At 57.6% G+C, this 25,266-nt stretch overlaps 2 protein-coding genes across 9 annotated transcripts; both read left to right on the top strand.

Annotated features, from left to right (window-relative positions):
- The first annotated feature begins 957 nt into the window (after nt 1-957).
- Jak3 (Janus kinase 3) lies at nt 958-21,319 on the top strand. 8 transcript variants are annotated; one of them, XM_063227961.1, is made up of 26 exons: nt 958-1,136; nt 9,870-9,989; nt 11,056-11,095; nt 11,412-11,604; nt 11,819-11,942; nt 12,118-12,229; nt 12,307-12,452; nt 12,536-12,830; nt 13,459-13,581; nt 13,650-13,807; nt 14,002-14,113; nt 14,275-14,461; nt 14,767-14,894; nt 14,996-15,127; nt 15,390-15,474; nt 16,062-16,189; nt 16,776-16,908; nt 17,043-17,194; nt 17,282-17,432; nt 17,870-18,009; nt 18,173-18,362; nt 18,734-18,858; nt 18,945-19,117; nt 19,776-19,893; nt 20,015-20,125; nt 20,838-21,319. In XM_063227961.1, the coding sequence occupies exons 4-26, from the start codon at nt 11,421-11,423 to the stop codon at nt 20,943-20,945; spliced, it is 3,315 nt and encodes a 1,104-aa protein (XP_063084031.1). In that variant the 5' UTR covers nt 958-1,136; nt 9,870-9,989; nt 11,056-11,095; nt 11,412-11,420; the 3' UTR covers nt 20,946-21,319. The 8 variants fall into 8 exon arrangements, with proteins under 8 accessions (XP_063084031.1, XP_063084033.1, XP_063084030.1 ...); XM_063227963.1 differs by having other exon boundaries at nt 11,409-11,604; XM_063227960.1 differs by having other exon boundaries at nt 11,056-11,231.
- A 1,668-nt stretch (nt 21,320-22,987) lies between these two features.
- On the top strand, nt 22,988-24,606 carry Insl3 (insulin like 3). Its single transcript, XM_063227965.1, has 2 exons — nt 22,988-23,248; nt 24,299-24,606. The coding sequence occupies exons 1-2, from the start codon at nt 23,059-23,061 to the stop codon at nt 24,490-24,492; spliced, it is 384 nt and encodes a 127-aa protein (XP_063084035.1). The 5' UTR covers nt 22,988-23,058; the 3' UTR covers nt 24,493-24,606.
- Nucleotides 24,607-25,266: the final 660 nt, after the last annotated feature.

Here is a 25,266-nt window from a genome sequence, read left to right as displayed (position 1 = left end):
AGGGATTCATGTCTACAATGCTGTGATGGAGGCTTTTTTGTCCCAAGACATCAGGCCAGAAAAAGTGGTCTCGGTTACGAGTGACGGGGCACCTTATGTGGTGGGGGCGACTTCTGGCTTCATACAGTTCTTTGTTAAAGAAGCGAAGCATCCAGTCATTCCGTTTCACTGTATTATACATCAAGAAGCCCTTTGTGCTGGGGAAAGCCGCCAAAAGTTAGACAGTATCCTCAAAGATGTCACAAAAATGGTGAATTACATCCTGGCTCATGCTGTGAATTCTGGACGGTTTCGAGCACTCCTTGCTGCGGTCCGGGAGCAGTATGATGGTTTGCGGATGCACAGCGGTATCCGGTGGCTGAGCAGAGGCCACGTCCTGGAGAGATTCGTAGCCTGCTTGGAGGAAGTTAGACTGTTTATGAATGAAAACGGGCAGGGATACCCACAGCTCACCGATACGGACTGGCTCACCAGTCTCATGTTTTTCACAGATTTTACAGTGCACTTCAGCATGCTGAACAAAAGACTACAAAGCGTAGGGAAAACGGCAGAGAGGATGTTTTGCGATATCAAAACATTTGAGAGAAAACTGCAGGTTTTTGAAAAAGACCTTGAAAGTGGGCGGCTTAAATATTTTCCGAATCTGAAAATGCATTTGGAAAATTCTCCATTTGCTGACAGCCCTTCAAGCCAGCAGGAAACCTGCAAGGAATTTTCTAGGGCCGTAGCAATTGCGAAGGAGAATTTTGCTGAGAGATTCTTACAGTTCCGTAAGATGGAGACGACCCTGTGTTTTCTTACGTCTCCAGATAAAGCCAGATTCGAAGAACTGGATCTCTCCTGTTTGCGCTGGTTAGATTATGGAAATCTGGAAATGGAGCTAGTGGAATTTCAAGAAAACTCTATCTGGAAAGATAAATTCTGTGACCTGCGTGCAACTCTGGAGAAGATAGAGAAGACAGAGTGTGAGGGTCGGGCAGAGGACGGCGTAGTCGGCAGCTCTGAACATGAGATCCTGAAAGTGTGGAACTCTTTGCCAGATAACTTTAAGTCGATGAAAGCCCTCGCGATTGCTTTTCTGACTTTGTTCGGGTCCTCTCATGCTTGCGAGCAGCTGTTTTCGGCTTTGAATTACAGTAAGTCCCTGACTTAAGAACAGGCAAGGTGTGAACTTTGATGGACGAAAACCCTGGCGTTAGGAGCGTTCGTGGGTGTGAGCGAGTCCCAGTGTCACTCCCGTGCCTGCCTGACGCCGTTGCCGTGGTGCTGTGCTGAGCTTACAGGACCCCAAGACAGTGTGCAGCAGGGTGGTGCTCAGCTGGAGCCCGGAAGCCAGAGGCCAAGCCCTGGTGCTGTGGTGGGGACAGCTAGGGGACCGCAGAGCAATGGACTTGGTGTGTTTGTGTCAAAGAGCTGTGAGAGTCAAGGTGTTGCACTTACGAGTGAACCCGACTTTCCAGTGTTCCTCCGGAATAGAACTTGGTCTTAAATCCGGAACTTACTATACAGCACATTGGGTATAAGAGAAAGAAATGTGCTGTGTGTATTTTTTGATGGGGGTGGGTCCCAGAGTTCAAACTCATGTCCTCACGCTTGCCAGGCAGGTGCTCGTGCCGCTGAGCTATGTCCCCGTCGCAGTGCTGTGTTTACTGTTCTCAAACTAAGGGGGTGGAAGCCCAGGTGTGCAAATGATGAGCATGCCTGCAGTGGCAGGGATCACACGAATGGTGCAAAAGCACGCCTCGTGCAAAACTTTATCAATACAAATATCGTTAAAAGTTCTGTGTTTTGCTCTTGTGACCAAAAATGTTAATGTATGAGGTTTTTTTTGTGTGTGTGTCTTTTGGAGACAGGGTCTGGCTATGCAGGTCAGGCTGGCTTTCAGCTCACAGTGTAGCCCAGACTGGCCTGGAACTCTCAGCAATCCTGCCTTAGCCTCCTGAGTGCTGGGATTACAGGTGTGTACCGCGATGCCCAGCTATGAGTTTGTCTTTTATAAGCTAAAACCCTCATTATCCAGGTTTAATTGCAGGGCTGGCACTTTGTGGTAAGTGAGTGGATGGATTTTGGGTTGTGTTTGGGTGCTGGTCTCTAAAAGGTTCGCCGTCATGGACTGCAGAGTTCCCATTGGGGAGAAAACTGTCTTTTCTCCTAGCCATGTTCCTTGAGGCCCCTAAGCACTGGACTGAGCCTTCTTGTTCGGGGTCCGTTCTGTGTTGGTTTGGTGAGCAGAGACTCGAACCCACCTCCTTGCTCCTTTTCTTCTAGGTCTTGGGGTCCGTGGGAGGGAGGGCCAGCGTCCCTGAATTGATCAGATCTTGGCCCAGAAGCGTGGGTGCCAACTGCTCAGAGGAGCAGGGTCCCAGCCCCAGGACAGAAAAACAAAAACAAAAAGCAAACAAAACCGTATCCATCAGTTGAGCACTTTTCTCAGGCATAAAGAAGTCCTGGGCCCTCCAAGGAGAAAAACAAACAAATAGAAAGCAAGGGTGGGGGCGGGGCGGGGTCGGGGTGCTGGCCAAGCCTGTCATCCCAGCACTCCGGGAGGCTGAGGCAGGAAGATCATTGTGAGTTTCAGGAACCAATGACCCATAGCTGGACAGAAAGGAAGATATCCAGGGGTGTTTGGTAAGGGGAGGGGCTGTTAGAGGAGATGATACGTGCCCCCCATTGACATTTTTTTCCTTTTTAAATTAAAATTTAATCCTTGGTGTGGAGGCGCCCACGTGTAGTCCTGGTCTGTGGAGAAGCCACAGCGGGAGGATCACTGTGAGTGCGAGCCCAGCCTGGGCTGTGTAGTGAGACCCTGATTCAAAACAAGCACACGAACAAACTCCAGAAACCTAAAAATTTAATAATACCCGGGACTGAGGGTGTGGCTAAGTAGCTGAGCTCTTGCTTAGCATTGGCAGAGCCCTGGAAGCGTCCCTACCCCTGATTAATAATAATAATAATAATAAGTGAGATACAACTCACTGAATCGTACAATCCTCTGGGCATAGAGAGATGCACCTGAGATCCCAGCTGCTAAGGAGGCTGAAGCAGGAGGGTCATTTCAGCCCAGGAGTTTGACGCCAGCCTGGGAAGCATAGAGACTCATCTCAAAATAACTAAACTGTACTATCAAAGGGTTGCAAGTATATTGCTGACACACATTCACATTTACTTGGCATTGGTACACTTGCATAATCCTGGTATTTAATTTAATTTGTTTATTTTTTTGACACGGAATCTTGCTGTTGCATCCCGGGCGGGCTGTGGCCTGAAAGCGATCTTCCTGCCTCAGCCTCCCGCACACCGGACTCCCAGGTGTGCCCTGGGCGCTGAGCTCTGGGGAGTCTCCGAGGTTCAGCTGCTGAGAACGCGCGCACGCTCCTCTCTGCTGTGTCAGTTTTCACTTTTTCTGGATTATGCGGCTCCAGACAGAGTGGAGGAAACTCCAGTGTTTTCCAAACCCGGAGCCTGCACCATTTTACATTCTCCCCAGCAGGGGGCGACGGTTCCCATGCGCCACACTCCGACAACACCTGACAACATCTTCAGAGTTTTCTGGCCGTCCTGGGGCACAGGAAGAGGGAGTGACCCGGGCTGGGGCCTGTGTTTTTCCGCAGTGGAGAGTGTTTTCCTGCAAGGTGCCAAAGGAAGCGCGGCCCCTGAGGGCTGGGCTAGTGCATTAACTCTGATTAGTTATTTTCCAGGTTGGCTATTTCTATGTCATCTTGGCAGATGAGTCTATGGAAATCCTTTGCGTTTTCTTCCCCCAGGACTGGGGATTGAATTCAGGTCCTTCACACAGAGCTCCATCCCCAGCCCTTTAAAAAAAAATTTTTTTTTTTGAGACAGGGTCTCACTAAATTGGTAAATTGTCCAGGCAGGACTGGAACTTGGGATACTCCTGCCTCAGCCTCCCACAATGTGGGGAATGACTGCTTTGATGAAGCTCTTGCAGGCAAAAGTTTGTTTATTTATTTATTTATTTTGAAACAGGGTCTCCATATGTAGCCCAGGCTGCCCTTGAATTTGCAGTGATTCTCCTGCCTCAGTTTCCCGAGTACTGGGCTTACGGGTGTGTGTCCTTCAGCAAAAAGTGTAATTTTATGAAATCCAATTTATCTTTTTTTTCCCCTTTCGTGTTGCTTGTGCCAGATCTAGGGAGCTGTTGTCTAATCCGAGGTTCTGCTCTGCAGGGAGCAGCAGCAGCTCGGGTTGGGTTTACCCAGTGGGGCCTGGGATGCAAATCCCACTGACTGTTCTCTGGCGTGTGGTTGTGGGGGCCTCAGTTTCTCCATCCTTAAGAGGTGCTCTGCACCTCAGTTTCCCTCCGGCTGTGGGGAGGGGATGGGCCAGTACGAGGTGATGCTGCAAGCCCCTGATCTCACTGGAACACAGTGGTCTTTGCTTTGAAGGGGCTGGGCTGGGGGGAAGGGAAGCCTGGCCTTGGCCTTGAGCCCGCAGGTCTATGAGACCTGGTCATGGTGACCACGCAGCTAGAGAATGGGACGCACATGTCCGAGGCTCAGCCGGCTTTGCGTTCCTAAGTTGTGCGTGAGGCAGGAGCCTCTGGACCTCAGGGCCAGACCCCTCCTTGGAAAACCAAAAAACAACCCCCCATGAACCCCAAAACAGAAACCTCCAGGGGCGCAGTTGTGGGGCAGCACTTGCCCAGCAAGCCAGAGGTGCTCAGGTTCATGCCAAGAACCCCAGAAACAAAAAAATGAAAGGAGAAGAGAGGGGAGCGCTGGTGCATGTGACCTGGCCACTTCGGAGGCTGAGGCAAGAGAGATGCAAGTTTGAGGCCAGCCTGGACAAGTTATTTTTATTTTTTAATTAATTTAATTAATTTTTTGACACAGGGCTTCACTACACAGTTCAGGCTGGCCTTAAGTCACTTTGTAGCCCAGCCTGGCCTCAAACTCACAGGGATCCACCTGCTTCAGCCTCCAAATGACGGGCTGGATGCAGCTCAGTACTTCTTTTTTTTTTTTTGTCTTTTTCTTTTTTATCGGTACCGGGGATTGAACTCACAACTGCCTGCTTGCAAGGCAGGTGCTTATGCCGCTGAGCTAAATCCTCAGCCCCCAGCTCAGTACTTCTGGGGTTCAGGGTTTTTTCCTCAGTCTCCAGGAATAAAACCAAATCAAAATAAAAATCCCCGGTAGCTGATGGGGAAAATGGACAAAAAAAAGATAAAATTAGAAAAATACACTCACAGCCTTTTCCCTGGGGCCCATTGTCCTTGGGGGAGGGAGCAGAGCCGCCGCTCCCGTCTTGTTCTTGTCTGTGCCTCAGTGTCCCTCCCCTGCCTCGGGATCAAGGCTCTGTTTTGGGCGGGCCGGGTGAGTGGTCTGAGACCCCGGAGCCCCACTGCTGCTCACATGCTCCGGGCATGCTGGTTTTAACGCCAATGTGAAATTTTTTTGTTGTTTATTTCCTGGTCAACCTTTGGCCCACAGTTCCAATAACTCATTGTTTTCTTGAAGTGAGATATGTTTTATTTTAAAACCAAATATTTATTTTTGAAACAGGATTATGATAAAATGCCCTGACACACTAAAAACATGATAGGCTCAAGGGGAGATACAGCAGGAACTGCCTCTCTCCTATGCCCACCTGGGCTCCTCGGGTCTCTTCCGCAGTGAGCCCCCTCCAGAGATGCCTGCCAGCCATGCGTGGTGGCGCACGCCCGTGGTCCCAGCACTGGGGAGGCTGAGGCAGGAAGATCTCAAGCTTGAGGCCAGCTTGGGTTACCCAGTGACACTCCGTTTCAAAATAAAACCAAAAAAGCTGGAGGGGCAGCTCAGGGCCTAGCACGAGTGAGGCAGCTTACTGAGAAACAAAAAGCCATGAAAAAACACCACCCTGAGAAAACCAAGCCAAAGGGAAGGGTGCCACCATGAATATCAAGATACACATGTTATTTCTGGATGGCCCAGTTCCTGGAAGGAACAAAACTGAGTTTCCCAGTTTTTTCTTTGCTTTTTTTGGGTGCTGAGGTGGAACCCAGAATGAATGCTGCCCCCCAGGTGGACGTGAGGCATTGTCTCACTGTCACTTTTCTTTGTGGTTTGTTGATGATTAATAATACTGCGTGTCTCCCCATGTGCTGATTGACCTGTTATAAGCCTCTGTGGTGAAAGGTCTGTTTAAGTCTTTGGGCTATTTTTTGTTCACAGGGACCTTCATGCTAGCGGCACCCCCAGCCCTTTGTATTTTTTGAAACAGGGGCTCCCTAAGTAGCCCAGGCTGGGCTGGAACTTGCCATCTCCTGCCTCAGCCTCCTCCCTGAGCACTGGTATGACAGATGTGCACCACCATGTCCAATTTGGTAGTTTTCTTGAGTTGTTTGTCTTTTTGTTTTCAAACTGGGTGCGTTCTCTGCATACATATCCGTCTGTATACCTCCACAGTGGGGTGACCCCAGGGCACCAAAGACCAAAGCCACTGGAGCGCCCTCACATCTGCCCTGAATCCAGGTGCATCCTTCGCTCTCCTGCTGACTTTCTGCAAACTCTACGCAGCTTCTGACATCATTGCTAGGTAAACTGTCGCTACACTTTTATTGCTCAGGAAGTAAGGACAGTAAAACATGTCTGTAGGAAGTCAGCGTGGAAGCTGGGTGTGGGGTAACACACACCTATAAGCCTAGCTCTCAGGAGGCTGAGGCAGGAGGATTTTTGTGAGTTCAAGGCCAGTGTGGGCTACAAAGTGAGCTCAAATTCAGTCTGAACTGCGTAGCGAGACCCTGTCTTAAAAAGATGAAAAAACATCAGTATGAGTGAGTTTTGGTTCTGATTTTTTTTTCTTTTTCTCTTCTTACTGGTACCAGGGATCAAACTCACGACTGCCTGCTTGCAAGGCAGGTGCTTATGCCACTGAGCTAAATCCCCAGACCCTTGTTTCTGATTCTTTTCAGGGCAATTGATCCGTAGGCCTCGAACATCCTAGGCACACCCTCTGCCCTCAATCTGCTCTCTGGGCCTTGGCATAGGAATTTTTAGGTGATACAAATTGCCCACAGCAATATCTTAACTTTTTTCTTTCACTACTGCTACAAATGACATTAAAAATAACTTTTTCCCCATCTTCCGTTTCTTCTGGTGGTGAGTTTAATGTAGCTGGCTCAATGGTGCATGCCTGTCATCCCTGCACTTGGGAGGCTGAGGCAGGAGCATTAGCAGGAGTTTGAGGCCAGCCTGGGTCACACAGTGAGACCCTGTCTCACAAAAATAAAAACAAGCTGGAGATTTAGCTCCGTGGCATAAGCACTGGCATGGCAAGGTCAAGGTTGTGAGTTTGATCCCTGTACCAAAACAAAAACAAAAACAAAATGCAATACCTCTGTTTAAAATATATATACATATATATGCATGTATATATAAAAACTGCATGTTAGGACACAAAATTAGTTTAAAGCATTTTTTTTCCCTTTGCAAGATGCACTAAGCCCAGGCCGTCCCTGTTCCTTGCAAATGGACCCCAGCCACTTTCTTTTTCTCTTCTTTTTTTTTTTTTCCTTTTTTTATCGGTACTGGGGATCAAAGTCATGACTGCCTGCTTGCAAGGCAGGTGCTTATGCTGCTGAGCTAAATCCCCAGCCCCCAGCCACCTTCTTCACTGAGACCTGTGATGACTGCCTCTGCATGTACCATCACTCCTTCCTCCACGGAAGAGACCGCGTTTTCATCTCCTCTTTCCAGAGATTTACAAGTTCTGTGATTCCGCACCTCAGGGTTCCCATAACATGCTTAGCCCCAGGCACCAAGCCACTCATTAATTTGTTTTTTTTTTTTTTTTTTTTTTTTTTTGAGACAAGATGTTGCTATGTAGTCCAGGCTGGCTTCGAATTTACAGGATCCTCCTGGCTCGGTTTGGGATGACAGCCGTGCACCACTAGCCTGGCCTGGCTGGGTTTTTTGTTTTTAAATCTTGTTCTGTTTTACTTTGCTGGCTGTTCCTATCTACTCAAGTTGACACATCATGATGAATTCATGTCATCGTCCACAATGCCCAGGATGGATCCCTTATGCAATTCACAGGCGCCCCAATAGTTTGCAAAACTGCGCCAAACCCTTCCAAACCACGCCCCTCAGACCACGCCCCAAGACAGCGTCTCCCAGCCAGGCCACGCCCCCAGGGACCACCTCTTCCCGCCAGCCCCCACCCCAAAAAGTCAGAGCTGGTCACCTTTCAAAAGTCCTGGCCATGAAACCATGAGGCCTTTGGCTGGGGATTTAGCTCAGGGGCATAAGCACCTGCCTTGTAAGCAGGCGGTCATGAGTTCGATCCCCGGTACCGATAAAAATGAAACAGACAAAAAACCCCCCATGAGGCCCTTGTGGACTCTCTCCATCCATACTGAGACACCCCATGACGGTGGTACAGACAGGCGAGGGCACAGCTCTTCTTGAAACTGAATGTATTTATGCCCAGGATACAAGGCAATTTGAATGACACAGAGACTCCCAACTGCAAATCAACAACACAGATCATAGCACTTGGTGTGGGGGCGCACACCTGCAATGCTTGCATCTGCATCAGGAGGCTGAGGCGGGAAGGTGTTGGAGAGTCTGAGGCCAGCCTGAGCTACATAGTGAGTTCAAGGCCAGCCCGAACTCCATCCGGAGACCCTGTTTGAAAAACAAAAACAGCAAAAAAGTGAAAAGCAAAAAATTGAGGTGTGGTGGTTCACACCTATCCAGCACCTTGGGAGGCTGAGGCAGGAGGATCACGAACCCAACTTGGGGTCATTTGGCGATTAGCAGGACTCTGTCTCAAAATGAAAGATAGAAAGGGCTGTGGGTTATCTGGATGTGAAGGCCCTGGCTTCAATCCCATCACCCCCCCCCCCCATTTTTTTTTGGATACCTGAATCACAGGTTGCTTTTGTTGGAGGGGTTCTGGGCTTTGCCCTGGAAGTTCCTCATGGGGCTGTCACGTGGCTTGTCTCTGTGGCTGAAGGTGCCACCTTGGTCTCAGCCCTCCTTCCTTGTGGCTTACGATCAAGCATGCCGGACATCGATGCCAAGGAGTCCTTCACGCCCCACAAACTCACTGACCTTTTTGCTGCTGCAGCGTCTCTGGGGCCCTGATTGGAGCCACCCGGAAGGGAAAGTGACATTCTGCAGCAGAGCCTGGCTGGGTGCCTGCTCGCGGGCCCTGTCCTAGCCCACGCCGCCCACCCTTGGCCAGCTCTGAGGGGCGCTGTGTCCCCGGACAGCCCAGCCTGCCCGGGATGCCCTGGTCCACCCCCTGCCTGCCTGCCTGGGACTCCGAGGGCCCCAACATAACCACTGGGTGACAGTGTCTCATTATCTCCTTTCTTATGTTGAGACTTTCAGCTCCCCTGGGCAGGGCCCGGGCTGCTGAGGCTTTGTTGAGGATTTTTGTTTGTTTTTTGGTTTCTTTGAGACAAGGTCTCACTATGTGGCTCGAGCTGGCCTCGAGCTCATGCTGATCCTCGTGTCTCAGCCTCCCCGGTGCTGGGATGAAAGATGTGTGCCACCTCGCCTGGCTGTTTGGTTTTGAAGGACCTGGTGCAGGGCCTTAGTCCTGCGCCCCAGGTCCTTGAAGAAGGCTCTCGAAGGAGGACTGAGCCTTGGCCAGGGCAGCTGCAGGGCCTCCTGCTTAGCCAGGACAGTTGGTTCCCCTCTCCGTGTGCCACGGGAGTTTCACAGGGGACATAACCCACGCATGTGCAGGAGGGTAAACCGAGGCACCATGCTTGCAGGACCACAAGCCAACCTGCAGCCTGCTGAGAGTCTGAGGCCGGGTGGCAGTCACCGCCGTCACTGCCAGCCCAGCCCTCCTGCCCCGGGCTGGGCTCTGTCACCCTCCTCCCTCTCGTGGGCCTGACTTTCGGTAAATTACAGAGCTCAGGAAGCCGAGGAGCCCACACAGGAAGGCAGCAGTGGGACTTTCCTGTCTCTGCCTCCCGGCCTGCCTTCCTGTCAGCCTGCCTTCCTGTCGGCGGTCCAGGGTCCCCGTGCCAGGTAAGAGCTGGCGGGCTCCTGTTTCTGGCCAGCCAGTGCGGGGCAAGGGGGTGCATGGCTGGGGCATGGCAGCGCTGCTGGAGGATTCTGGGGCCCCTCAGGTCCTTCTCTGGGTGTCGCTCTGACCCTTCACTGATGCCGGGGATCCCCACACTTGCGCACGGGCCACCCTGGCGCATGCGTCTTGGGTTGCTGTGGGGGTGGGGATTGTGGTCTCATTTTGGATCCCGGGCTGGAGCAGAGGGCCAGGGACTTTCCCTTTTTCACTGTCGCTAATAACAGAAATAATAACTATGTTTCCTGCTGGGCATGGTAGTGTAGGCCTGTAATCTCAGCTACTCAGGGGGCTGAGGCAGGAGGATCTTGAATCCAAGCCCATCCTGGGCAGTTTTCTGAGATCCATACTTAACCACAAGTAGTGCTACGGGTGTGGCTGGGTGGCAGAGCGCCTGGATTCTTAGGATGCCCTTCCCTCCCTTTGTGTGTGGTTTAACAGGCGTTTACCGAACCCTGGCCGGGGGTTACACGAACCGCGGTGATACTTGGAGCCAGGGCTGTGTGCAGGCGGCTACCTTCCCTCGAGGAAGGAGAGTCAGGCCCCCCCACAGCTGCAGGAGGGGTCCTTGGGGTCTTTGCACGGCAGGGGCCATGCCGCTGGGATTTGAACCCAGAGTCTGAGGTTTTTCACTCACGCCCCAGTAGGAGGCTCTTACTGTGAATTTCCTAAAACATTAATCCTGTATTTTAAGCTGGGTATAGGGGCGCATGCCTGTCATCCCAGCACCCTGGAGGCTGAGGCAGGAGGATCACTGTGAATTTGGGCTAGCCTGGGCTACACAGTGAGTTTAAGGCCGGCCTGGACTAAATACCAAGATCCTATCCTAAAAACCAAAACAACAGCAACAAAAAAACAAAAAAAAGCTGTGTCTCACTTCAGCCAGTGTGTGTGTGTCATTATTTTGGAACAGAGTTTTTGGCCTTGAACTCTTTGGGTAGCCCAGGCTGGCCTCAGACTTGCCACAGTCCTCCTGTCTCAGCCTCCGGGTTGTTTTGTTTTGTCCTACAGGGATTGAACTCAGGACGGCTCACTGATCCACACCGTAGCTGTATGTATTTTGAGATGGGGCCTCCCTGAGTTTTCCAGGCTGAGTCATCAAATCAGACCCTTCCCAAGCACACGCCACACAGCCCAGCCTCAGATGGCCACCACCCCTGGCCCCCATCCCTCTACCCCTCTCACAGGCATGTGCTGGCACCATCCTGCAGTTCCTGGTCAGGCAAATCAGTGCACCTGGGATCAGTTACTCATGCCTGCCCTGGATTGCCAGGGAGATAGAGGGTCAGGTAGACTAGCTGTGGTCAGCTGGTGATGTCTGTCCTGGCATTATCAAGCTGAGGCTCTGTGCTCTCTGGGCCCAGCAGGTTGCGCTCATGGCGCCCCCAAGTGAGGAGACACCCTTGATTTCTCAGCGCTCCTGCAGCCTTTCATCCTCAGAGGCTGGGGCTCTGCATGTGCTGCTGCCTCCCAGGGGCCCTGGGCCCCCCCAGCGCCTATCTTTCTCCTTTGGGGACCACTCAGCTGAGGAGCTATGTGTGCAAGCTGCCAAGGCCAGCGGTAAGTGGATCCCTAAGGGCTGGGCAAGAGGGAAAGATAGGATTGTAGGGGGCCCAGACTGGAAGTAGGAATGGTTAGTTGTCTGCAGGAGTGGGCATCACAGCTAGGGCTTAGAGGGATGATGGGTAGGTGTTTTCTCAGGAGAAGGGTGGGAAGTTGAGGCCTAGGCGCGTGAATTGTAGCCTAGGAGGAAGCTGACGTGTGGTTTCGGTAGGCATCTTGCCTGTGTACCATTCCCTCTTTGCACTGGCCACGGAGGACCTGTCTTGTTGGTTCCCTCCAAGCCACATCTTCTCGGTGGAGGATCTGGGCTCTCAAACGTTGGTCTACAGGCTCCGGTAGGAAGCACCCTCCCAGGGATCACCCCCTTATAATCTCCCTGTACCCTGACAGCACTCTCACTGCCCATTACACAGATGGGGATACTGAGCCCAGGGTGAGTGGGACACTTTCCACAGGCCTCACAGCAGGCCCAGGTGCCATCCTCAGGCCCCCTCCCCCGCCTTGCCCCAGTTTTTACTTCCCCAGCTGGTTCGGGCTGGAGAAATGCCACCGCTTCGGGCTCCGCAAGGACCTGGCCAGCTCCATCGTCGACCTGCCCGTCCTGGAGCACCTCTTTGCGCAGGTGGGGGTCACCGGGGTAACAGCGGGGCTCGCGGCTGGGCGGGGCTCCGGCTGACCCCGCCTGTGGCCTGTTCCCAGCACCGCAGCGACCTGGTGAACGGGCGCCTTGCCGTGGGCCTCAGCCTCAAGGAGCAGGGCGAGTGCCTGAGCCTGGCCGTGCTGGACCTGGCCCGCATGGCCCGCGAGCAGGGCCGGCCGCCGCAGGAGATGCTGCGCACTGTCAGGTGGGGCCCGGGCGCGGCCCGTCTTGTCCCAGCCTGGGCCTACTGGTCCCCTGGGCTCGACCCTGAGCCCCGGTCTCCCGCAGCTATAAGGCCTGCCTGCCCCACCGCCTGCGGGACCTCATCCAGGGCCTGAGCTTCGTGACCCGCAAGCGGATCCGCAGGACGGTGCGCCGCGCCCTGCGCCGCGTGGCCTCCTGCCAGGCCGACAAGCACTCGCTCATGGCCAAGTACGTCATGGACCTGGAGCGGCTGGACCCGGCTCGGGCCACCGAGACCTTCCGCGTGGGACTCCCGTGGGCCTCGGACGGCCAGGACGCGCTCGGGCTGCTGCGCGTGGCCGGGGGCAGCGGCATCGCCTGGAGCCCGGGGGAGGCCGAGGTGCTCGGGCTGGGGTGGGGTGGGGGGCAGGGCGTGGTCAGGAGGGGTGCGGCCAAATGGGTGCACCACGGTGGGCGGGGCTCGGGAGGGTCTCCTGGAGGGGGAGGAGCTGTGTGGTGGGCGGGGCTCCGAAATGGGAGGGGCTGGGGAGAGGACCAAGAGGTGGGCGGGGTTAGATGGGGCGTGGTCTGCCGGGGAGGGCGGAGCAAAGTCAGGCGTGTTTGGGGCAAGAGGGAGGAAGAAAGAGGAAAGAACAGGAGTGGGCGGGGCCCGGGGAAGGGGCGGGACAGGGGGCGGGGACATAAATGAGACAGACTAGCAAGGAAGCGCGCTGGGTGGTGGCCCAGGCTAAGAGCAGACGGCGTGGCTCCAAAGGGCTAGGGACAAGCAGGAAAGAGGCGCGGAGTCCGGCGAACAGGCTCCCTTGTCAGGGGTGTGGGGGAGGTCCCAGTTTTGGTCTTGCAGAGTGGGCGTGTCCATTGAGGACGTGGGCGTGTCTTGGGCGGGGCCTCGCAGGGAGAGGAGGGCGTGCTGTGGCCAGGCTGTTACCTGTTAGGGTGGGCTGGCATGAGGCGTGGCTTGCGGTGGGGGCGTGGCCAAGGTGAGTCCCGCCCCTTCCCTCCTTCAGGCCTTCCAGCAGTTCTGTGACTTCCCAGAAATCGTGGACATCAGCATCAAGCAGGCCCCGCGAGCAGGCCCGGCAGGGGAGCACCGATTGGTCACCATCACGCGCGCGGACAACAAGATCCTGGTGGGTGCGGGGCCCCTGCCTGGGGTGGGGGCGGGCGTGTCCGGAGTTCACTGACCCTGTCCCCTCAGGAGGCCGAGTTCCCGGCGCTGCGCGCTGCGCTGTCCTTTGTGGCGCTCGTGGACGGCTACTTCCGCCTAACGTGCGACACGCGACACTTCTTCTGCAAAGAGGTGGCACCGCCACGGCTGCTGGAGGAGGTGGCAGAGCACTGCCACGGCCCCATCACGTAAGGACCAGAGTCTGGCCGAGGGTCAAGTGCTCAGAGTGCGGCTGGGCTTGGGAGGCCGAGGCAGGCGGAGACTGAGGCGGGAGGCACTGTGTCACTGGGCCGGTGGGTCGCAGCCTGCAGAGAGACTGGATTCAGCCCCAGCCTCAGTTTTGTCTCCCTGCCTCCGCCTTTGCATCCCGCCTTCTCCGCAGTTTGGACTTTGCCGTCCACAAGCTGAAGGCCCAGGGCTCAGTCCCAGGCTCCTACGTGCTTCGCCGCAGCCCACAGGACTTTGACAACTTTCTGCTCACAGCCTGTGTTCAAGTGGGTTGTCCTCTGGAGGGCCCGGGATTGGGGGACTTTTGTGGGTGCTGCCTGGGCCCAGGGTGGTGGCGCATGCTTGGGCTCACAGCTGCTCGGGAGGCTGAGGCTGGAGGATGTCAGAGTCAAGCTCCAGCCGGCCCTGAAGGAGCCCTCATTTGCAGACGCCCCTGGGTCCCGACTACAAGGGCTGCCTCATCCACCGCGACCCTGCTGGGAGCTTCTCCCTGGTTGGCCTCAGCCGGGCACACGGCAGCCTTAGGGAACTCCTGGCTGCCTGCCGCGAGGACACGCTGTGTGTGGACGGCGTGGCCCTGAGACTTACCACCTGCTGCCCCCCCACACCCAAAGGTACGGCCCCGACTTTCCTCGTCCTTGATGGCTCCTGGGTGGTGGCCAGGAACCTACACTGCAGGTCCTGGTGGCGTAGAGGCGAATATGCGATTGCATTATGGGCTCTAGGGTGGATTTGTTGCCTTCAGGTATGGCTCAATATAGGCGCAGCTGGTTGGATTTTGTGGCCTTAAGGAACAACTCCACGGAGCTTGCAGTTCAGGGTCGACTTCTGGGTCCCCCAAACTAAGTCAGGAAACGACATAGACTCTCGGGACCCTCCGATTCTGACCCCTGCTTTTCCCCTTCCACTGTGTCCCCAGAGAAATCCAACCTGCTTGTGGTACGGAGGGGCTGTGGCCCAGCCACCTTGGCCCCTGTGCAGCCCTCGGTGCAGCCCAAGCTGAGCCAGCTGACCTTCCAGAAGATTCCCCCTCACAGCTTGCAATGGGTACGGTTGGGGCTCGGGCCTGCTCTGTTATCTTCCTGGGCTTCCATGTCCTCCTCTATCAAATGGGGCCTCTCACCAGTTGCTCCTCCTGTCCCTGCCAGCATGAGAACCTGGGCCACGGCTCCTTCACCAAGATTTACCGTGGCTCGCGCCACGAGGACGTGGACGGGGAGGCCCGGGAGACCGAGGTGCTGCTCAAGGTGCTGGATGCAGAACACAGGAACCTGGTGGAGGTGAGGTTGGACGGGGTGGAGAAGTGCAGAGCCCAGCATGGCGGCACGCACAGCACGCGCCTGTGGTTTCAGCTGCCTAGAAGGCTGAGGCAGGAGGGTCTCCAGGTAGAGGCCAACGTTGGTGACTTAGGCCTTGTCTTAAAAGAAACACAAAGGGTAGCAATGTAGCTCAGTGGGACTCACCCATGCATTAGTGGGCGACGTGGGGTCAGAACCGCATGGCCTCTTGGGATGCACACATCTCGCCCCTCCCACTCCCCAGTCCTTCCTGGAAGCAGCCAGTCTGATGAGCCAAGTGTCCTACCCGCATCTCGTGTTGCTGCATGGCGTGTGCATGGCTGGAGACAGTGAGACCCCTGCGCCCTACCCCTGCCTCCTCCTTCCACCCCTCAGTAGCTGTGTCTGTTCCTGGAGTGGTTCTCTCTGTGGGAGGGACAAGGCAGGGTGGGCTCTGTAGTGTGTATAGGAATCTGGTAAGGTTGAGGGGAAGTCATTTTTGGGGTGAAAAAAACAGCATATGAAGGTTATGAGGTGTGAGGGCACTGGAAGGGGACATCTGGTCATCCATGGATATCAGGGGGAGGATTGAGGGAGGGCTGAGCAAGGGGAAAGGCTTCCTCAGAAGACGGCACATTGGAGTTGGGCCTTTGATATTTGAGTAAGAATTTACTGAGATGAGAAATGCCCTAGGCAAAGACTGGCAAGCTAGAATGTGTCTTGCACATCCCAGGCCCTGCTAGGCAGCTCGAAAGTCTTCCACAGGTGGGGACACTGGGTTGGGGGCTTGCAGGGTGGGCAGTGCCAGCCACATTGCCCGCCACCTGTGCGTGAGTGCCTGTGAGTCAGTGAGGGGGGGGGCAGGGTCTGGGATGCCCGGGGCGGAGCTGGCTGCACACAGTGCTCTTCTCCTCCCTCCCCATCCTGCTCGTGCCAGGCACCATGGTGCAGGAGTTTGTGCCCCTGGGCGCCATTGACACCTATCTGCGTAAGCGCAGCCACCTGGTGCCCGCTAGCTGGAAGCTGCAGGTGACCAAGCAGCTGGCCTACGCCCTCAACTATTTGGTGAGTGCTTCTCCACCTCCTTCACCTGCCTGGCCCAGAGGCAGCTTGCTCTGGATAGAGGGGAAATGGAGCATGGGCTCTGGCATGGATAGGAGTCCAGTAAGGAGGAAGGGGAGGGAATTTTAGAACAAAAAGTAGCTGAACATGTGTCAGCACTGGAAGGGGACAACTGGTCACCTCTGGATATCAGGGGGAGGAGTGAGTGAGGCTTGGGCAAAGGGCAACGGTTTTTTCAAAGAGGGCACACTGGAGTTGGGGTTTTGACATTTGAGTAGGAGTTCACCAAGAGGAACACTGGAGGAGGGCCTGTCAAACTGAGGCAGAGGCCATAGGCTGGAAAGTGTGTTGCACATCTTGAGCCCCAGCCGGCAGCTTGGTTGGCAGGAGACCAGAGTGGGGATGTAGAAGGGCAGTCCAAGAGAAGAGTGAGCAGGGGCCTTGAATTCAAGGCTCAGAAGTTTGATTTTGTTCCAAAGCTATAGGGAGCCATAACAGGGAGGACAGCCTTTAAGAAAGGACAAGGCCAGGACAGCACAAGTGAGGCATGATGCTCTGCTAACAAATCCTCCTTGGCACTTCCTTGTAGGAGGACAAAGGACTCCCTCATGGCAACGTCTCAGCCAGGAAGGTGCTGCTGGCACGTGAGGGGGCCGACGGGAGCCCACCGTTTATCAAGCTCAGCGACCCGGGTGTCAGCCCCACTGTGCTGAGCCTGGAAAGTGAGTGTCTGGGGTTGGGCTTTGCAGAGTGTATAGGAGTGCGATGGAGTATCTGTTCTTCAGACCCTCTCTGCCATTGCCCCATGCGGAGCCACTGGAAGGACAGGGCGCCCCTGACCCATCCCTGTCCTCAGTGCTGACCGACAGGATCCCCTGGGTGGCCCCCGAGTGTCTAGACGAGGCCCGGACGCTGGGCCTGGAGGCTGACAAGTGGGGCTTCGGAGCCACAGTCTGGGAGGTCTTCAGCGGGGCCCCGGTGCCCACGCGCTCACTGGATCCAGCCAAGGTCAGAGTGGCCGGAGGCTCGGGACGGGGAGGGGCTGGGCCTCCCGAGGGAGAGGGAGGCGGTGACCCTGCTGCCCCTGCCCCGCAGAAGCTGCGGTTTTACGAGGAGCGGCGGCAGCTGCCCGCGCCCAGGTGGACGGAGCTGGCCGCGCTGATCCGCCAGTGCATGGACTATGAGCCGGGCCGCAGGCCGAGCTTCCGCGCCGTCATCCGGGACCTCAACAGCCTCAGCACCTCGGGTCGGGCAGCCCCTCCTGCTCCTCTTCCTCCTCCCTTCCCTCCCCCAGCCCCTCTGCTCAGCTATGCTTTTATTTTCTTCCTCCTCTTTCTTTTCTTGGGATAGCGCCTTGCCCAGTAGTCCAGGCTGGCCTCGAACCCACCCAAGGGTCCTGAGCCCCCGCTGAGGCCCTGTGGATGAGAGGGAGGGCATGGGCGTCCCATGCTAGCTTCTCGCGGGCCTCCACGGCAGCTGCCCTGTCCTGCTCGTGCCCCCCCACCCTGTGGCTCGGTCACAGGGCCGCCCCCACCGCACCTCTCCCCGCGGCCTCCATCTCTGCTGCAGCCTAGTGCGGTTGCACAGAGTGTGCACTGCTCAGGTTCCCAGGGCCTGGCTATGATGGAGAGGCAGGCGCAGGAGCGGGCCCGGACCAACCGTGCTGCCCACCTGTGTCCACAGATTACGAGCTCCTCTCTGACCCTGCGCCAGGGGCCCTGGGGCCTCAGGACCGGCTGTGGATCAGTGCGCAGCTCAACGCCGGCCAGGACCCCACGATCTTCGAGGAGCGGCACCTCAAGTACATCTCCCAGCTGGGCAAGGTGCGGCTGGGGCCCGGGAGGCGGGGCTTGGGGTGGGGAGGCGGAGCTTTGGGTAGGGGAGGCGGGGCTTTGGGCTGGCAGGGTGCTGTCTTGGGAGAGGGGTGTGTTGGGGAGGGGCTTGGGGCGGGGCAGGCGCCGCATCCCCAGTCGCCCCTGTTCCCAGGGCAACTTTGGCAGCGTGGAGCTGTGCCGCTACGACCCGCTGGGTGACAACACGGGCGCCCTGGTGGCCGTGAAGCAGCTGCAGCACAGCGGGCCGGAGCAGCAGCGGGACTTCCAGCGGGAGGTGCAGATCCTGAAGGCGCTGCACAGCGACTTCATCGTCAAGTACCGTGGTGTCAGCTACGGCCCCGGTGAGCCTGGACCGGCCCGAGGCCGGGCTCCACCTTCCGGCCGCGGGTTCAGTCCTGCTAGGCAGCTCTAAGGTTTCTTAAGACATAGACTTGCTAATATAGGCTTCGCTGGCTTTAAACTCGAGGAGATCCTCCTGCCTCAGCCTTGAGCGCTGGCCATGCCTGGCTGTTTTGGGAGGGCGGGAGGGGAGGGTGGTTTTGGAGACAGGTCGCACCATGTAGCCCAGGCCGGCCGGCCTAGGACTCACTCTGTGGCCCCGGCTGCTTGGCTGGCCGGGAGCTGAGGAGATCCACCTGCCTCAGCCTCCGCGGGCAGGGCTGGCCCAGCTCCCGGGAGGGTCCAGCTCGCTGAGCGCCGCCCTGGCCCGCAGGTCGGCAGAGCCTGCGCCTGGTGATGGAGTACCTGCCCTGCGGCTGCCTGCGCGACTTCCTGCGGCGCCACCGCGCGCGCCTGGATGCCAGCCGCCTGCTGCTGTTCGCCACCCAGATCTGCAAGGTGCGCGGGCGCGGAGGCCGGGATGGGGGGGGCGGGTCCCCCTAGCCAGGAGCACCCGCCAGCCTCAACCGGCCACCCGCCCCCAGGGCATGGACTACCTGGGCGCCCGCCGCTGCGTGCACCGCGACCTGGCGGCGCGCAACATCCTGGTGGAGAGCGAGGCGCATGTCAAGATCGCGGACTTCGGGCTCGCGAAGCTGCTGCCGCTCGACAAAGACTACTACGTAGTGCGCGAGCCCGGCCAGAGCCCCATCTTCTGGTGCGAGCTCCCACCTCTCCTCCCCGCCTACAGCGGCCCGACCACGCCCCCAGACGGACACGCCCTCCTGGGCCACGCCCTCCTGCCCAGCCCGCCTCCTTTTAGTCCTGCCTTTCCTTAGCCCCGCCTATTCTCACTCCCAGCCTAGCCCGGCCTCCCTATTGCCCAAGCCCTGCCCCTAGTCAAAACCCGCTCACCTCTAGGATTAGCCCCACCCCTTCACTGCTGTGGCTCTTAGCCACGCCCTTCCTCAATGCCCCGCCCCGCTTTGCCCTGCCCTGTCCCCGCCCACTACCCACCACTGGCTCCTCCCCCTCACTGTCTGGCCCCTTCGGGCTGTACCCTGCCCTCCCAACCGCCCAGCTGGTCTCCCACTGCCATGGCCAACACACCTGCCTCTAGCTCTGGTCCTGCCTTTCATAGTTCTGCGCGGGTTCCTGCTTAGCCCCCGCTCTGGCCCCGCCCCCGCCCCCGCTCTGGCCCTGCCCCTGCCCCGCTCTGGCCCCGCCCCGCCCCGCCCCCGCTCTGGCCCCGCCCCTCCCTGCTCTCCGCTGAGCTCTGCCTTCTACCCCTAAGGGTTGGACCTGGCTCCGCCCACAGCTGAGGCAGGGGGGGAAACTGAGGCCAGGCCGGTGACCGTCACCCCCTGTGACCGCAGGTTTGCGCCTGAGTCCCTGGCGGACAGCGTCTTCTCGCGCCAATCGGACGTGTGGAGCTTTGGCGTGGTGCTGTACGAACTCTTCACCTTCGGGGACCCGGGCTGCAGCCCCTCGGCTGTGAGTGCCCGTGCCTGGACCCCGGCGCGAGGCTGACCCCCCGTCTGCCTGCTGTCCCCCGCTGCCCCCCCCCCCCGCTAACCCTCATTGTCTCCACGCTGTCCCCCACGCTGTCCCCCAGGAGTTCCTGCGCATGATGGGCTGTGAGCGCGACGCCCCCGCCCTGTGCCGCCTGCTGGAGCTGCTGACCGAGGGTCGCAGGCTGCCAGCGCCTGCCGCCTGCCCCGCGCAGGTGAGCACAGTTTCCTGCCTCAGTTTCCCTGCTCGCCCCTCGGCAGCGCTTATCTGTGGCTGACAGCTGAGCGGTAGCACGTGCAACGGGGCTGCCGACTCCTTGGGTGCCTGGCTCCTAAACGGGGTGGGGCGCAGCCCAGTCAAGGTCACCGGGGCCTCCAAAAGTGGGGCGATCTCAGGTTCACACTTGTGAATGGCTGGCCGGGCATGGCGGCGGGCACCTGTCATCCCTGCCTTGGTGAGGCTGAGGCAGGAGCATCGCCGGGGGTTTGCAGTCAACCTGGACTACACAGTGAGGCCCTATCTCACAAAGACCAAAAACCAAACCACCCCTCACCGAGGCCACTGACAGTTACAGAGCGCCAGCTGTGTGCGGGGCTCTGGAAATGTGAGAAGCGAACAGGCGCAAGCTCCGTTATCCAGCTACTAGGGAGGCTGAGGCGGGAGGGTTGCGAGTCCTCCAGCTTCTGCCAGCCAGGGCGGTTCAGCGGGGCCCAGTCTTAAAGTATAAAAAGCGCTGAGGTACAGAACAACCAGTGAAGCCTTGGGAAGCGTGGTGGGGGTGCAGGGGTGCGGTGGGGGTGGGGTCAGGCTGGCTTGAGGGCAGGGAGGCTGCAGGAGGAGTCCATCCGCGGTGAAGCCGCGGGAGGTTCTGGAGCTGCTGGGTTGGACTGGGACTCCTCAGAGCTGATCTGCTGTCTCCTGCCCAGGTCCATGAGCTAATGAGCCGCTGCTGGGCGCCCAGTCCGCAGGACCGGCCTACCTTCAGCGCCCTGGGCCCCCAGCTGGAGGCGCTGTGGAGCGGAAGCCGGGGGTAGTGGCCGGATGTGTGACCTGGTTTCCACCCCAACTGGTGGTCCCAATGGTAGAATCTGTCCTCGCTGCATCCCCAAGATGGTGTCTGCATTGTCTCTGGCCCTGGCGACCTGACCTTGGGTCATGAAGTCCGTTCACGGGGCAGTGACTTCACCGGCACCCTGGAAGACTCGTATTCATCCCCCAAAGCCTGACCTGTGATGTCCTTACTGCTTGCCTTTATGTGCCCCTATTCTTGCTGTGCTTAGTACTCAATCCAGACCCTTCAGCTCTCTCCCCTGATGTGAGGGATCCTTGGGGGCTGAGCTGAGGCCTGGGTGGGTACAGAGTGGGCTCAGGGTGTGTTTGTTGAGTGAATAAAGGTGTTTGATTGCAATGATGCTTTGTGGTCGAACGTGGGTTGTGGGGAGGCTGGAGGAATGTGGTGGGACTGCAGCTGCTGGCGGAGGTGCAGCTGGGGAGGCCTTGGCCAGGCCCTGGAGGCCAGAGCTGTCCTCCGGCCCAGCTGCGGCCTTGGCTCACTCCGGACGGCACTAATCACAGGCGCCAGCTGTGTGGAAGGAACGGGGTGCTCCTGGGGTCACAAGGCAAGGCTGCATCTTGGCACAGAGATGGGGATGGGCGCCGACCCCGGCTCCGAGCCCCACAAAGGACCCGGGTGGGGGCTGTTACCCTCAGTTTCTCTCTTTGGCCAAAGGCTGGATGCGAACAGAAGGGGTAGGGAGGGGCTGAGTCCCACTCTATTTCAGCGCGGGGGAACCTGAGCTGGCAATAGCTTCAGCCCCCGTGATCCTAGGAAAGTCTAGGTCCCCACCCAGGGCCCCAGTTTCTTTGTTTGTACAGCAGCAGGCACACTTGGCCCCAGGCGCCCACGCACCCCGCACACATGTGTGTCCCAGGCGTGGCCTGGCCCCTTTTTAGTTTTCGAGGCGCGGTTTTGCTAAGTCGCTATGCAAAGGCTGGGCTCGGACTAGAGACCCTCCTGCCTCAGCCTGTGGAGCAGCCGGATGACAAGCCTGTGCCAAGGTGCACTCTGAAGGGTGGGGGACAGGGGAGGCCCTGCAACCTCCAACCTGCCAGCTTCGCCGTAGGCCAAGTTTGTGCTCCCCCAAGTTGAAGAATGAATCCTGAGAACAATGGGGTAGAGAGGAGAAAAGATGTTTAAATCTTTTTGTCTTTGTCAGACAGGGTCTCCCTGTGCAGTTTAGGCGGGCCTTGAGCTCACTGTGCAGCCCAGACTGGTGTCGAACTTGTGGTGATCCTCCTGCCTCAGCCTCCAAGTGCTGGGATGATAAGGGTGCGCCACCACACACGGCCAGGAGGCAACGTTATTGTTACTGACGGAGAGACGGCTCCTGCTTGAGAGGGACAGGAGGGGACCTGGGCCCCCCACAAGCCCACCTCTCTGAGGAAGTGTTACAGAGCTCAGTCACAGGGTGGGACAAACCGTGCCAGCCAGTAGGAGTACCAGCAGAGAGAGCCATTCCTGGAGCCAGGCTGCAGGAGAGGACAAGGGCATTTTTGGGAAGAGATGGATGAGGAGGTCCTGCCCTCCCCCCCAGCCGGTGCCTATGCAGGACATGGGTCACTTTCTCACCCCTTGGGAAGTGCCGCAGGGGTGGTCACTCACCACACCTGTACCTTGGTTCTGGCCTTTGGTGAATGCGCCCCCAGCCGCAGCTCTCGGGCATCCTTATCTTCCACACTGACTCCTTCCAGAGCCTGTCTGTCTGTCTGTCTGTCTGTCTGTCACATGGCTACCTCCACTTAGTTGTTTATAATCATAACACCCGCTGTGTGTTCACCTCCTATTTATTTTGGCTTTTTGAGACCGCGTCTCACTGTGTAGCCCAGGCTGGTCTCGAACTTGCAGTGCTCCTCCTGCCTCAGCCTGTTGTCACCTCTCTGAGGGGGCCAGGGCAGGCTCCCGGCGCGGGGCCCCTCGGGGGAGGTGCAAGTCGAGCCAAGGCCCAGGGAGAAGCTCCTGCCCGGGTCCCACCCTTGACCTTGCCGGGCCACCTCGAGGATCGCTGTGTTCCCTCCCGGCCAAGGCCCAGCGAGCCCGGGGTATAAAGGAGGCCCCAGGTGCACGCGGCACGGGGCGCCACCGTCACCATGGAGCCGTCTGCGATGCCGCTATTGCTGCTTCTGCTGCTGCTCCCCGCGCAGAAGGCGCAGGGGTCACCACGCGCTCCTGAGACGCGCGACCAGCTCTGCGGCCGCCACCTCCTGCGCGCGCTGGTGCGCGTGTGCGGGGGCCCGCGCTGGTCCCGCGAGGCTGCAGAGCCCGCGACCGGAGGCGAGCGTGAGTGGGGTGCGAGTGCGTGCAATTCCCAGGGGTGGCAGGGCGCAGGGCTTCGCCTCCTGGCCAGAGCGCACGGTGGGATGTGGATGGGATGGACCGCTGCGTCCCCAGACCCTGGGATCCCTGTATTTAAAATGTCAACCTTTTGACCTCCTTGATTTTTAAAATTGAGAGTCTCACTGAATTGCTAAATTGTTCGGATTGGGTTTGCACTTGTGATCTTCCTGCCTCAGCCTGCCAGAGTACTGGGGTGACAGCCCTGCTAAATCGTGCCCAGTTTAAAGCAATTCATTTAAAAATCATGGGCATGCGGAGCGAGCCTGGGATGCCAGCACTTGGGAGGCTGAGAGGCAGGAGGATCACTGTGAGATCAAGGCCAGCTGGGCTGCAGAGTGAGACCCTGTGTCCAAAACAAACAAACAAAAAATCATGGTGATAATCATCAGGTGCACGCAGTCATGCGTGGTGATGACCTCACAACTCAGAAGACTGGGGTTGGAGGACCACCTCCGAGGCCAGCCTGGGCTACATGGGGAGTGTGAGGTGGCCTTGAAGACAGTGAGGCTCTGACTCAAAGAACAAAACCAAACCAAGCAGAAAATCGACTGCCTTCCATTACCCGGGTGGCTGCAGGGACCAGGAGCAGGAATTGGTGTTGGGGCTGGTCCCGGAACCCGGAGGTGTCCTAAGCAGGGCTCGGGGCACGCGGTGGCAGTGCAGACTGAGCCGAGACAGGATGAGGGCATTTAATAGGTGCGTAGTATACAGCAGGTGCCTAATAGTGCTTCCTGATGCCTGGCGCAGTGGGGCATGCCTGTGAGTCCAGCACTTAGGAGGAGGCTGAGGCAGGAGGATCCCTGAGAGTTTGAGGTCAGCTAGGGCTACCTAGTGAGACCTTGTCTCAAAAAAAAAAATATATATATATATATATATATGTATATATATGTATATATATATTGTGTTTCCTATTTTTAACTTGTCCATATGAGCTTTAGGGGAGTGATTGTCCTCTGGGATCCCTGGCCCTGCTCAACCCCGCTGTGTCCCTAGGTGAACACCTGCGACATCTCCCCTGGCTGGTGGCAGACGGGGACCCTGCGCTGGGCCCTGACCTGCAGCTGCTGTCCCCGACTTTGCAGCAGGATCGTCGCAGCCGCCGGGAGGCACAGGCCCCCAGCCCCGCGCAGCACTGCTGCCTCTCCGGCTGCTCCCACCAAGACCTGCTGAGCCTCTGTCCCCGCTGACGCCTCCCTGGGCGCGGCCTCAGGGCTGGGGAGCCCCTGGAGGCCGTTGTCGCCTCTTGGGCACTGGGCACTAGCACGACTCTGCCCTCCTGCCACTTGGAATTCCCCCCACCCCCCGCCCCAACCTCTCCCCAGTGAGAAATAAACATCTTGAAGCAGAGTCTCGTATTTTCTTTTCTTTTCTTTTTTTTTTTTGGTACCAGGGATCAAACTCAAGATCTTGCACTTGCCAGGCAGGCACTTAAGCCGCTTGAGCTAAATCCCCGGCCTGGCGTCTCACACTTTCTGCAGACAAAGGTAGGAGCCAGGGGCTTTTGGGGTCCTGCAGAGGCCCCCCAAGCTCCACAGCAATGCCAGAGCCACTGCTGCATCTGTCATCCCAGCCCTCGGGAGGCTGACGCAGGAGGGTCACTTTGAGTTCCGAGTTCCCGGGAACAGGGCCATGGCACACAGCGTCTGGGTGACGGTCACAGTCAAGGACCCAACCCCAGCCGTGTCCCTCGCCATCTCCCCGCTTTACCCTGGGCTGGACGACACGACCCCTTTGGGAGCATTTAACTGTGGGACCTCTGCCCCAGTGAACAGGGCTGTTGGAACGAATGGCCACACACCTGTTCTGTCACAGTGCTGGGGAACACAAGTCTGAAGTTTGGGGGCACAAAGGGGATCCCCCGCTCTGCTCCCCGGCACCTCGGCTCCTGGCTGCGGCCCTCGTGTCTCTGCTTACCCACACCTCTGTCCTCCCACCCGACCCCAACTTCCCAAGGCAGCCAG

This window comes from Cavia porcellus, unplaced genomic scaffold (genome assembly GCF_034190915.1).
Source record: "Cavia porcellus strain 051 isolate PalLab524CR breed Dunkin Hartley unplaced genomic scaffold, mCavPor4.1 scaffold_17, whole genome shotgun sequence".
In the NCBI taxonomy this organism is placed as follows: Eukaryota; Metazoa; Chordata; class Mammalia; order Rodentia; family Caviidae; genus Cavia; species Cavia porcellus.
This window is presented reverse-complemented; position numbering and strand designations above follow the sequence as displayed.